This window comes from Haliotis cracherodii, unplaced genomic scaffold (assembly GCF_022045235.1).
Source record: "Haliotis cracherodii isolate W230 unplaced genomic scaffold, xgHalCrac1.p SCAF_7, whole genome shotgun sequence".
NCBI lineage: Eukaryota > Metazoa > Mollusca > Gastropoda > Lepetellida > Haliotidae > Haliotis > Haliotis cracherodii.
The window spans coordinates 4708034-4721923 of record NW_027266330.1 but is presented as its reverse complement, the minus strand read 5'-3'; the positions used below and the strand labels follow the sequence as shown (position 1 = coordinate 4721923).

The 13890-nt window shown below is 42.6% G+C and overlaps 1 protein-coding gene across 1 annotated transcript; it reads left to right on the top strand.

Annotated features, from left to right (window-relative positions):
• The first annotated feature begins 2785 nt into the window (after positions 1-2785).
• On the top strand, positions 2786-13358 carry LOC139447989 (cell death abnormality protein 1-like). Its single transcript, XM_071229488.1, has 8 exons — positions 2786-2939; positions 7437-7534; positions 8506-8573; positions 9060-9118; positions 9449-10006; positions 10160-10597; positions 11635-11752; positions 13130-13358. Exons 1-8 carry the CDS (start codon positions 2786-2788, stop codon positions 13356-13358), a joined length of 1722 nt encoding a protein of 573 aa, XP_071085589.1.
• The last annotated feature ends 532 nt before the right edge of the window (positions 13359-13890 follow it).

Below are 13890 nucleotides of genomic sequence, written 5' to 3'. Positions count from 1 at the left end.
ATCGACTATTTTTTTTATATTTAGCTTGCTCAAACGATCTATTGGTTGATTTATTGTTATGGTATCCACAAAATAAGTAGGATCCGTTTTTGTTGTTCTTTGTGTAACGCCGCACGTAGCAATATTCCAGTTATATGACGGGTTGTCTGTAAATAATCGAGTCTGGACCAGACAATCCAGTGATTGATATCACGACCACCGATCAACGCAATTGAGATACAATGACATGCATCAACCAAGTCAGCGAGCCTGACCACCCGATCCATTTAGTCGCCTCTTACGACAAGCATAGTCGCCTATAACGGCAAGCATGGGTAAATCTATTCTTAACCGGATCTTCAAAGGTAAAGTGGGATTCAACTGATATGTTTAGATGAAATAAAACTGAATTATATGTGCTGTTTACATATCAAAGTTTGCCAAATTGTTACAAAATGTTTGGCCACAGCAAGGCTACGTATTCACAACTTGTTGTGGTAGGCACAGTATAACTCATGAGTCTTGACTGAGGGAGGGCCGTATTCCTCCTTGTGGGTCACCTGCTTGGCAATATGGGACGGGAAAACTGCAGGGGGTGAGGGCAGTTAAGTTGATGGTACAGACAGATAACAGAGATCATTTTACAAATGTGAAACCTCATTCCACAAAGGAAGAGGGGAAAGCTGAAACTTGGTGAGATTTAGAGAACAAAGGCAGTTATTTCTAGTTTCTTACTGACTCTCGAAGATACATTTAATAAAAATTCGTCTGTGCGACACGGCTACCAGTCACTAAATTTGGGTCACAATCTTTCTGTCTTCTTTCATTCGTCATCTGAAATACCACCCCTTCGTGCACTTGTGCTTTCTACTCAAATTACCAAACACATCCTGTTTACGTACACCTGCAAGATATATATTACGCCGAGGAGAATTTACAATTATACCACTAGCAACGATACAATGGCGTTCAAAGACTTAAAATGAGTCAAGCATCCGTCACTCGATTTCTATTTTGATTGATTGTTTGATTGATAAATTGATACATTGATACATTGATACATTGATACATTGTGAGTGAGTGAGTTAGTGAATGAATTAGTGAGTGAGTGAGTGGGTGCCTGTTTCACTGATATGTCCGGATCTGGGTACGAGACACCGGCTTAGCGTCACCGATCTAGATATATCTATGCAGGAATAGGTCATCCATGCGGATAGCGTAATCTCGATTAATGTATTCAGGAACCTTTTCGTTAACAACATTTATTGAAAATGCTACCGAAGAATCAAACAACTTTAAGATTTGGCTTCTGTGGTGGAATCATTCTAGTATTTCACATAACCGTAAACGTACTTCTTGAATGTTGTCACGCCATTCATTCAGACAGATCTCGAAGATATGTTAATATCTATGCAAGGACAGCGGATTAGATATCGCGAGGCCGGTTCACAATCCGTAAAAGCCTGTGATATGCCACGAATAGCCCATTGCATCTCCTGTACAAAGACTTTCGTTTGTACGTGTTGTAACAGAGCCACAAACTTAGGTCAATGGATCAGATAAAAGCAGGACTGCTGGAATCGGTTGAGGTGAACTTCCCATGACATAAACTCCTACTTGACAACCGCTTTAAGAAAGTGCCGCCATTCATGTACACAGCCCTGTGGATGAATGAACGACCTAGCGAGGCCAGTAGCGCCACCTAGTGAGATATAATGGAAGAAGACCAACCGAGAGTTGAATCTTGACATACTCCGGTGCCATCTGCAGAACCTTGGTTAGCAATGGTACAGTGATTTATGAGAGTTTATGTGAGTCGGATTTTACGCCGCCTTAGGAATAGTACAGCAATATCACAGCGGGGGATTCCCACATTGTGCCTATGATATGCAGAGAATCGAACCTGGACTTTCGGCACGAGGAGCGAAAGCTTTTACCACTAGGCAACGCCAGCGGCCTTGATCATATGATCAACATAATGTGTTTTCATTTTTCAAATGTTAAAGTTTGAAATCACAGATAAATATAGAATACTAAACGAGCTCCCGTGTAATACCAATTTTATGAAACGAGTGAATAGTTCTGGTATCTGACGAGCGAAAGCGAGTCAGACACCACAACTATTCACGAGTTTCATAAAATTGGTTTTACACGAGAGCGAGTTTAGTATTTTATTTATTACTTGTCATTTATAATGTTTTTAGAATTATACTGTTGAGTGTAAATAGGCTGACACCTACACGATCCATGGCATAATCCAATTGAGTTTAACACAATAATACTTCAAACACGTCAAAAGTTGAAACGTATGAATTTAATATCATACAATGGTCCACCTTTAGAATTCAGGCGTTCGTCCCACAAAATTATCGTAGTGCTAAGGCTATCACAACTCACATAATTTAACTTAGACTAACGACTGTCGTTGCGCTAGAGTACGATCGCCTTGTGGAACGGGGCCTTGCACCTCAAAGTTTACAATCACGTCACAATACCCGATAACGTAATTTGTTGAATTTTGTTGCAAGATCCATCGGCAAAACAATGCCATGTGACGTCAGCCCAGCAACAAGGTTGCTGGGGTCATCGAGTGTGCATAAGCTCCTCCCAGTGATCTATCATCTCCACACACAATGTCGTTGAATACGCCAAGGGATGTTGAGAGCTTTCAATATTTGTTCGTGAAACGTGTTCCGAGAGTACATAAGCACGCGTTTTGTTATTACACAATGTGTAATAAATCTGTATGTTTATTAAACGGGTGATCTCTTCACGGGCAAGTAATAATATTTACCACCACTGTAAAATGCAAGGATATCAGCATATCATCACCATCACCATCACCATCACCATCACAATCATCATCATCATCATCATCACCATCACCATCACCATCATCATCGCCGTCACCATCACCATCACCATCAGCATCAACCTCGCCACCGGTATCGTTATCACAGGTATATACGGTACTCCACACAGAGATTAACGAAGGGCATCTATTTGATATGTTTTTTTTTAAATATCTACAACAGCTGTGTGTCAGTATATCCAGTTTCTGTCAGTGCAGAAAAATACCAAAATACCAAGTCGGTCAGCTGTGAACACGGTTCTTCAGCATCGGTCATCAGCTGTCCTTGACACGCACATTTCATCGCGTTTGAAGCTACTGAGAATGCCCCCTGCAGAGTAGGACGAACATTCTGTGGTAGCGCTCGCGGCGGTGACCAGAGGCTATCAGCAGTATTTCCTGTCCAGGTTATTTAGGTCCGGGGGGCGGGGGGCGGGGTGTGAGAACGGGGTAATAGATGATGGATTTAACAACAAGTAAGGTCATCTTTTAGGTAGAAAAAGATCCACGATGTTCGACCTGGTAGAAGTGTGTAATCAAACCGCACAGCATTGGTCTTTGATTGACTGTCGCGTCAAAACAAACTCATTCATGTACTTGATCTGAATGTTCATCTTAATTGTTATGGATAGTCACAGAGCCGTGATCCAGAGAACAGGGTGTCATTAGATAAAAATGAAGTAATAATAGGATTACCAGAAAAACGGGGTATAACGCCCAAGTCAATAACCTCCCCCCAGGAACACCAGAGTAAGTCAATACAAGATTGAAAACTGCCCCATAAGTATGTATGACAGGCTAGTCGGGTATTGCTACTTGTATATGTGAAAACAAAGTTATTAAAATCAATAGCAAAACTGATGAAAGTCACCAATAAACGTGTATAAGTGTTATATCGTCACTGCAAAAATAATGAGTGTTGCCTTTAGTATTAACATTCAAATACGTGATATCTGTATTAGCGATATTGTCTACGTTCCACCGGTGTGTAAGCGTTAGCCTTACAATCTCGTAGTATAACTGATTAAATTGTATTTCTGAAGACATCACGATACAGATTTTTACGATGCATCACGTCTGCACCAGCGCTTGATAACAGCCGTTTGTTTGGGTGTTTCAGTAGTTTAAATTGCTGTTCTCGATGTTGTTGAATAAACTTTGATACTATGAACAATATAAGGTTACATGAGAGTATGACTTTAGAATGGTAACCTGCATTAATGTATATCTGATATGATAATATATATATACGCCCTGATCAAATAGATGCCCATCCTATATATATATATATATATATATATATATATATATATATATATATATATATATATATATATATATATTACTACTTTTAAATGTTGCCTATACACTAATCTGGACGTACTACTCATTGTTCTATTTATGTCATATATATAAATAGAACAATGAGTAGTACGTCCATTTAAAAGTAGATGAAAGAACACAATCGTGCGGAATACAATGTATAATTCTAGTGCACTTCCATGTGACTATATAGCATACAATAAGCTTTCGGGTCCCGTTTGGGTCGGTTTGGGTGGCAGCTTAGATATCCATAGAGTAGGTTCATCTCGGAATCTCCCATATAACTGGGGCTCCTCTTCAATTTGAATGGAGTTACTTGTTTCTTTCAAAACTATACAGTTTTAGAGACTAAGCATTAGTCTGAATAGATATCACCAGTTTGGAATTTGAAACTGATCTGTTTACAGTAACAGAATACTGTTTAAGTGTCATGTACAAATGAGAAAGTGGAATCCCGTCAATTAGGCGGACGAACCTTAAAACTATTCATAAACATTAAAATAAGCAATATCAGGAAAATGTATATGCATATACTATCTGGCAATAAACACCAAGATTACCTTCTACAAAAATAAGTTTTAAAAGCCGGTTGATATTCTTTTGCATATTTGACGATTATATAACTTTCGAAAGTATAAATCCTTTTCCTATACTCAGACGTTCCTGAGCCTTGCGCTTTCCTAATTATTTTGACTAAAATTATTACCGTTATCATTGTATTTGTTAATGGGAAATACGCGCCGATCAAGTACGTGCCATAAATTAAAGCGGCATTGTACGATTCCGAACTCATCACGAGACTGTGTTTATGACTCGGTGACATATAGTGGAAACAATACGCGAAATCGCGCATGCACAGAACGGAAATTCAGTACTTCCGCTAAGCGCTTCGAGTACAGCGTCAAACTCGGGCCTGTAATCTAACACGCGAGAACTGACCAATAAAATCTGAGAAGTAGGAATACCGGTCGACGCTGTTGCTTGATTGACAATGTCAATCAAGAAAGGGAGGAGCTTGATGATATCGTTCTCTCCCAGTAAATTCCGATGTCAAATAACGACGTCATTTGGACGGAAAAACGATGGTTTGAAAGCGTCCAAATAACGTCGTTTTTCCGTCCAATGACCATATACGGAAAAAAACGACGTTTTCGTGTTTGCAGTGCAATCCACGAGTAGGTGTATGGAGCTGACAATCCACTAATACTTGTATGTTTGCTGGCGGTCAAATAGTACGTTTATGTTGCTGACAATACACTACTACATTTATATTGCTGGCAACCAACTATAACGTGTATGGAGCTGACAATCCACTAATACTTGTATGTTTGCTGGCAATCCACTAGTACGTGCATGTTTGCTGACAATCTACTAGTACGTGCATGTTTGCTGACAATCCACTAGTACGTGTATGGTGCTGACAATCCACGAGTACGTGTATGTTGCTGAAAAACCTACGAGTACGTGCTTGGAGGCGACAAGTCATCAGTTCGTGTATAGAGGTGACAACCCATTAGTACGTGTATGGAGGCGACAAGCCACCACTACGTGCATGGACGTGACAAGCCACCAGTGCGGCTATGGAGGCGACGGGGTTGGTGCTGACCACCGACGAGTACGGCTATGGAGGTGACAACCCATTAGTACGGGTTTGGTGCTGACATCTCACGAGTAAGGGGATGATGTTGACAACCAACGAGTACGGGGATGATGTTGACAACCCACGAGTATCGGTATGGAGGTGACAACCCACGAGTACGGGTTTGGTGCTGACATCTCACGAGTACGGGTTTGGTGCTGACAGCCAACGAGAACGGGTTTGGTGCTGACAACCCACGATAACGGGTTTGGTGCTGACAACCCACGAGCACGGGTATGGAGGTGACAACCCATGAGTACGGGGATGATGTTGACAACCCACGAGTACGGGGATGATGTTGACAACGCACGAGTACGGGTATGGTGTTGACATCTTACGAGTACGGGTTAGGTGCTGGCATCTCACGAGTACGTGTTTGGTGCTGACAACTCACGGAACGGTTTGGTGCTGACAACCAACGAGTACGGGTTTGGTGCTGACAACCCACGAGTACGGGTTTGGTGCTGACAATCCACTCGTACGTGTATGGAGCTGACAATCCATTAATACTTGTATGTTTGCTGACAATCCACTAGTACGTTTATGGTGCTAAGAATCCACGAGTACGAGTACATTGCTGAAAAACCTACGAGTACGTGTATGGAGGTGACAACCCGACACTACGTGTATGGAGGTGACAAGCCACCAGTGCGGCTATGGAGGTGACGGTTTGGTGCTGACCACCGACGAGGACGGCTATGGAGGTGACAACTCACGAGTACGGGGATGATGTTGACAACCAACGAGTACGGGGATGATGTTGACAACCAACGAGTATCGGTATGGAGGTGACAACCTACGAGTACGGGTTTGGTGCAGACATCTCACGAGTACGGGTTTGGTGTTGACATTTCACGAGTACGGGTTTGGTGCTGACAGCCCACGAGAACGGGTTTGGTGCTGACAACCCACGAGTACGGGTATGGAGGTGAAAACCCATCAGTACGGGGATGATGTTGACAACGCAGGAGTACGGGTTTGGTGCTGGCATCTCACAAGTACGTGTTTGGTGCTGACAACCCAAGGAACGGTTTGGTGTTGACAACCCCGAGTACGGGTTTGGTGCTGACAACCCACGAGTACGGGTTAGGTGCTGACAACCAACGAGTACGGGTAAGGTGCTGACAGCCCACGAGTACGGGTTAGGTGCTGACAACCAACGAGTACGGGTTTGGTGCTGACAACCCACGAGTACGGGTTTGGTGCTGACAACCCACGAGTACGGGTTTGGTGCTGACAACCCACGAGTACGGGTTTGGTGCTGACAGCCCACGGAACGGTTTGGTGCTGACAACCCACGAGTGCAGGTTTGGTGCTGACAACCCACGAGTGCAGGTTTGGTGCTGACAACCCATGAGTACGGGTTTGGTGCAGACAACCCACGAGTACGGGTTAGGTGCTGACAACCCACGAGTACGGGTTTGGTGCTGACAACCCACGGAACGGTTTGGTGCTGACAACCCACGAGTACGGGTTTGGTGCTGACAACCCACGAGTACGGGTTAGGTGCTGACTTCCCACGAGTACGGGTTTGGTGCTGACAACCCACGGAACGGTTTGGTGCTGACAACCCACGAGTACGGATTTGGTGCTGACAACCGAAGAGTACGGGTTTGGTGCTGACATTTCACGAGTACGGGTTAGGTGCTGACAACCCAAGGAACGGGTTTGATGCTGACAGCCCACGGAACGGTTTGGTGCTGACAACCCACGAGTACGGGTTTGGTGCTGACAACCCACAAGTACGGGTTTGGTGCTGACAACCAACGAGTACGGGTTTGGTGCTGACAGCCCACGGAACGGTTTGGTGCTGACAACCCACGAGTACGGGTTAAGTGCTGACATCACACGAGTACGGGTTTGGTGCTGACAACCCACGAGTACGGGTTTGGTGCTGACAACCCACAAGTACGGGTTTGGTGCTGACAACCAACGAGTACGGGTTTGGTGCTGACAGCCCACGGAACGGTTTGGTGCTGACAACCCACGAGTACGGGTTAAGTGCTGACATCACACGAGTACGGGTTTGGTGCTGACAACCAACGTGTACGGGTTTGGTGCTGACAACCCACGAGTACGGGTTTGGTGCTGACAACCCACGAGTACGGGTTTGGTGCTGACAACCCACGAGTACGGGTTTGGTGCTGACAACCCACGAGTACGGGTTTGGTGCTAACAACCCACGAGTACGGGTTTGGTGCTGACAACCCACGAGTACGGGTTTGGTGCTGACAACCAACGAGTACGGGTTTGGTGCTGACAGCCCACGGAACGGTTTGGTGCTGACAACCCATGAGTACGGGTTAGGTGCTGACTTCCCACGAGTACGGGTTTGGTGCTGACAACCCACGGGTACGGGTTTGGTGCTGACAACCCACGAGTACGGGTTTGGTGCTGACAACCCACGAGTACGGGTTTGGTGCTGACAACCCACGAGTACGGGTATGGTGCTGACAACCCACTACTTCGAGAAATAAGGAGGATGGTGTGATGACGTAGGTATGTGGGAGCAAGATAATGCCCATATAACTAGTGACTATAATTCGCACATATAAGTATCCTGAGAATTATCAACTGGCCTGATACACCAACGATGAAAACGTTCCTGTCTCATTTTGAGTAAGCAGATAAAATGTGTTCTTGTTAACTGTAATATAGTAAAATGTTGGTTATGATAATATATATCGGTATATTTGTATTTTTCCCCTTTCAGACATATCATGACCTCTCTGACGGGACTCTTCCAACTGTCAACTTACACAATTTTCAAAATGTACGTGGGTAATACATACATTGCTATAATCGCTCCAGCCAGGCATACTGTTTCTAGAACAACTCGTGTATTTCAAAATGTTTTGAAATGAACTAATAATAAACACGGTATCTAACGGGAACAAACTGAAAGACTGTCTCGTATACATATAATTAGTTGAAACTGAATGTTCATCAAGTACCGTTGAACAACATTAATTATAGATAACTGTTGTCATTGGTCTGAACACATTCTATTCGTTAGCAGATTCATGACATATATCCCCGTTATAGGGAAGTTGAAAGTCAACTGTTAGCACGAAGTCTGAATCCGCGACCACAGCTCGTACAACTAAATGCCCTTAGGTCCTGCCAGTAAGCTCGATGCACTACCATTGAACATGTGCTTCCCTCAAAACGAGTAAGTAGATCAAGACTTAGTGTAAACTTGTTTTCTGTTACACGGTCTGTTTGTCGTGATGATAGATGGGTATATATTCTTTTTTTTATTTTCAGAGAGATCATGACATCTTTGGTGATCCTATGTTTTGTGTCCGTTGTACTTTTGATAGGAGGTAAGTTTGACAAATCTTCATTGTTTCATCCAGGTATCTGCTTCAAAAGATAAGAACAATGTGCTTAATAAGTCAGAGCAAGGAGATGATTTCAAAGGTATATAACTCGCATAAACACAATATCCTACTTTGACAAATCTTCTTTGCCATTGCAGTGATTTATTCCATTATTTACCAAGCTCGACCTTCATCAACCTGCTATTACTTCTGCTACGTCTTTCATTATTTGGAACAATGTGACCCATTGATCTAATGCGTCGAATTTGCCGTCATAGCTTTGAATACTTTTTGATGTTATTCTCATCTAAAAATGTATTTTATTTTGTATAGCAACACCCTGCAAAGATGGCCAGCACTGTGCAGTTTGTGATGAAAGAGGTGACTGCTCATCAACGTGTCACCCTGGGTATTTCAACAAGCGATGTACATCTACGTGCAACAGTGGCTGCAGATATAAAGCGTGTGAACTGCTCAAAGGCAGTGGCATCGCGGTGTGCATCCATGGCTGTAATCCAGGATTCCAGGGTACAAGCTGCAACATACCATGTGAACATCAGAGACAGTGTACAAAATGTAAAGGAGGATGTGACGGTGACTACTGCCAGATTGGGTCAGCCTGTGTTTCTGGATGCGTTGACTCCTACTATGGCCTTGACTGCAAGAACTGCTCTGAACGATGTAAATCGTGTAATAGAAGCACGGGAATGTGTGAGCAGTGTCATTCTCCATACACTGTCCCCAACTGTGAGATGCCATGTGAGAATTGTAAAGGAACATGCAAGGCTGGATGCGAAGGAGGCTGTAATCCTGGATTTTATGGTCATTGGTGTGAAAAGGTGTGTAGTGAAAACTGCCGCGCCGGCCTTGACGCAACTTTTGTGCTAGAATGTAACAGAAATGTCTCCAACACGTGCATCCTCGACTGCGACAAGAAGACAGGACATTGCATCCACGGTTGTAATCCCGGATTTTATGGCCATTGGTGTGAAAAGGTGTGCAGTGAAAACTGCCTCCCTGACCCCGACGGAACTTCATCATCAGCCTGTGACAGAAATGTCTCCACCAATTGCACCCCCGAATGTGACAAAACGACAGGATACTGTATTCATGGCTGTAATACCGGATGGCATGGTACTAACTGCTCATCTCGATGTAACTCAAAGTGTGCAAATCTGTCCTGCACTGAGTCAGGGGTGTGTGTAGATGGTTGTGCACCAGGGTATGCTGGGACTGACTGTACATGCTATGAGAACTGCTTCGATCTTGTTTGTTACTCTGAGAACGGAACCTGTGCAAAAGGGTGCGACAAAGGTTACTATGGTGCATTTTGTAATCACTCCTGTCAGATATGCATTGATGGGATTTGTGACAAGGTGTTTGGAACATGCATCAAAGGATGCAACATTACTGATCATGAGTGCCAATCTACCTGTTCAAGTGACTGTTCGATAGACATCTGCCGAAATGAAAGTACATGTGGTAAGATAATATTCATTTCAATAATAAAACTAAATGTAATTATTGGTATACATTTTCTCTTTCTGAAAATTGATTTTATTCTGAGACAATTTTCGTTTATGCTTTGAAACAAATTGACGTTTGAGTTGAGTTTGACACAGCTTTAAACTATATTTTTACAAATTGCTGCAGCAACTATGATACATAGATATATGATAGACTTAAGGTAAAAATACATTTTAATAAGAAAATATAAAAACATTACACATGAAAAAAACCCAGAGAACAAGGGTGGAAGATATGGGTATATTTCTAGTCATCTTAACATGTCTTATGTTGAGTACAAATACCATGTATGTCATATTGTCATAATAGTGTTAAAGTGGAAGGTAATACGATAATTCCCAGATACAATATTCAGAATTCCTCCACTGTTCAACATGTACAGTTATCCGTTATAATTCCCTAGCTGTTACAATAAGACATAGCTATGCAATATCCATATGTATAGACATGTAATATAGATAGGTATATCGCAAGAAGTCATGTCATGGCTGGTATGTATTTCCACACACATCCGTCCATTTGTGGGTGTCCTTAACTTGTTACAAGTAGTCTACGCGTACAGTGGACTCACGTACCGACACAAGCCTCATGTTGTGAGAGCTATTGTTACAGTAATCCTCTCAATGCCTTGATACAGAGAGGAAACTGGAGAATGAGACCGAAAATCTGTGCCGGCGTCTGGAATAGACAGTTTCCGGAGTTTGAATAATGATGTTGTAACTATGATTGAACGGGACCGGGAATACTTTTACATTGGTTAATAGAGAGTGCCTGGGTCTTCACATTCCGTCGTGTTAGACAGTCCTATGTATTCGTCGATGTATCTGCAAAACAATAAGAAACAAAACTGAATACCCAGCACAAACACAAACTTCAGTGCTTGACAGACCAATGCCGTGCTCTCTCCTCATGGCTATTCCAACATGACTGTATATATTTAACGGCATTGTAAATGTCTCATTAACTTAACAAAGCATCATTTTTTTCAGCAGGTGTGCAACCGGAGGTTCATAGCAACTACATCATAATAGGACTGACAACAGTGCTGTGTCTTGTGATAATCCTGTTAGCAAGCTGCATGTGTCTCCGAAAATATTCATCAACAGGAAGGTAAGCATTTAATAGTTAAACCAGCAAATAATATGCAAAAGGGTATATTTATACATTTTGCAAATTACACATGCTAACTTCCGTAAAGCTAGAGTTTCGGAGCCGAATTCTCCAGCCGCCTATGTCGTTCACAATTTTGGACCAAGGAGGTTAGTTCATTTAATATATAGAACGTGTGTGTAGAAGTGAGGGTCATTATCCTCACTGTTAGATGACTGCGAGGTTTTTCGGCGTCTGAGCAATTGATAATAAGCTGTAAATTGAAAACAACTGGATGTTATTTGCTTGTGATGATTCGTCTTCATCAGCTGTCGAAAGACAAAACGTTCACCTACTTTAAATTTCCAGCCTAGTGGTTAAAGCGTTCGCTCGTCACGCCGAAGACCCGGGTTCGATTCCCGACGTGGGTACAATGTGTGAAGCCCATTTCTGGTGTCCCCCGCAGTGATATTGCTGGAATATTGCTAAAGGCGGCGTAAAACCATACTCACTCACTCACTCATAAAATTTGGGGAAGTAAATATGGCGACTGAATTTTTTAACGCCATGAACAAATCTTAGATTATGATGCTGAAGCAGAACTGCTTGAAATTGACCAATCCTTCGATCCTTTTTCTCATTACTTCTGCACAAAGATCATTCACACTATTCCACCATGGATTCTTCCATATAGCGCTATGCAATTAATTTTGCATATGTCATGAAAAGGTCAAAGTTAAAGATCATGATTAGAAAAAACAACTCACAAATGCTTGTGGTTACACGTGCTGAACATTATTTAAGCATTTTTCATCAAACTTGGTAGGATGAGACCCTGCTTTGAAAAGGGTTTGATCAATGTTAGTGATAGATGCAACATTAAATTTCGAGAACCGGTTACCTCTAAATACACGGAACTTGATATTTACATGTTTCTTCAGACGTAATTCAGAATTAGCATACCGTTTGTATTAGATTCATATAGCCAGGAATGGTACATGTACTCTCGTTTCACTGGATTTTCTTGTTCATCGATCACTTCATTGTCTGGTTTGTTAACAGGTTGAGGTCGCATGGCAGGAGTACTGCTATACTGCAGGCAATAACTACTCACTTTATGTATGCAAATTGTGTGAATGGAGGGTGCTACCGGTAGGGCAGGACATGCTTACCCTATTCGCGAACACCTGGTATCATCACTGATTTTCAGTGCTCCATTCATATAATTTCCACAACTATTTGCCATTTACGCCAGGTGGAATCTGTATTGGCAGATAATCTTGGCTGGTTATTCTCTTGCATTAATAAATCATTTTTAGAAATACTTCCACAAAGGATATCAATTGCATTTTTAACAAACGCTATATTTTACTGTTATTTAACCTTCTTTCAATATAGGACAAATCAAGCAGACCACTACTTGGAGGCGTACCAGCCCGCGTCCATGTATTGGGAAATAGCAGATGAAGACGTGAATCTAGAAGGCCAACCACTTGATACCGAGGCGAATGATGAACAACTCAGGGAAGTGCAAGACCGTGAAGCGGATGTTGCATCGGATGGTCCTTCTAAAGACAGCCTGTCCTATTCTCACCTTGTGAGGGACTTCTTTGTTGATGAAAACTGAAAACAGCAAACTGTAGGCATATGCCATCAGCATTGGGGGGTGGGGGGGGGGGTGGGGGGGGTGGGGGGTGATTATCAACATATGAGAGTGACATGTTGCTCTTTTAGGGCAGTATAGTATTACTACGTGTGTTCAAATAACAGGTACCTCTATTAATTTTCTTTGAACCCATTTAGTCAGAATCCCAGGCCGACCACAACATTCTGCCATTGTAGTTTGCGTGAAGCCAACCTTGCTTTATTCTAACAATATTTTGATTTTTGGGGAAAGGATAACATCCAGTCCTTACTAACCTAATACATTTGAAACACTTTTCTGGAGCAATATTCTTTAAATAAATTCCCTCATCTGAACTTGCTGCCTTGGAACATACAACATACAGCCACTAGTTCAGCACTTGGGAGATCATAATGTACTGCAAGCAATATACTTCATACAACAGTGTCACACTAGCTGCACTTACCCGACCTGAAAGTGAAAGGTGTTCTCTGTGCAACATGTTCACTTTACACATTGAATCCTCATGTATGTA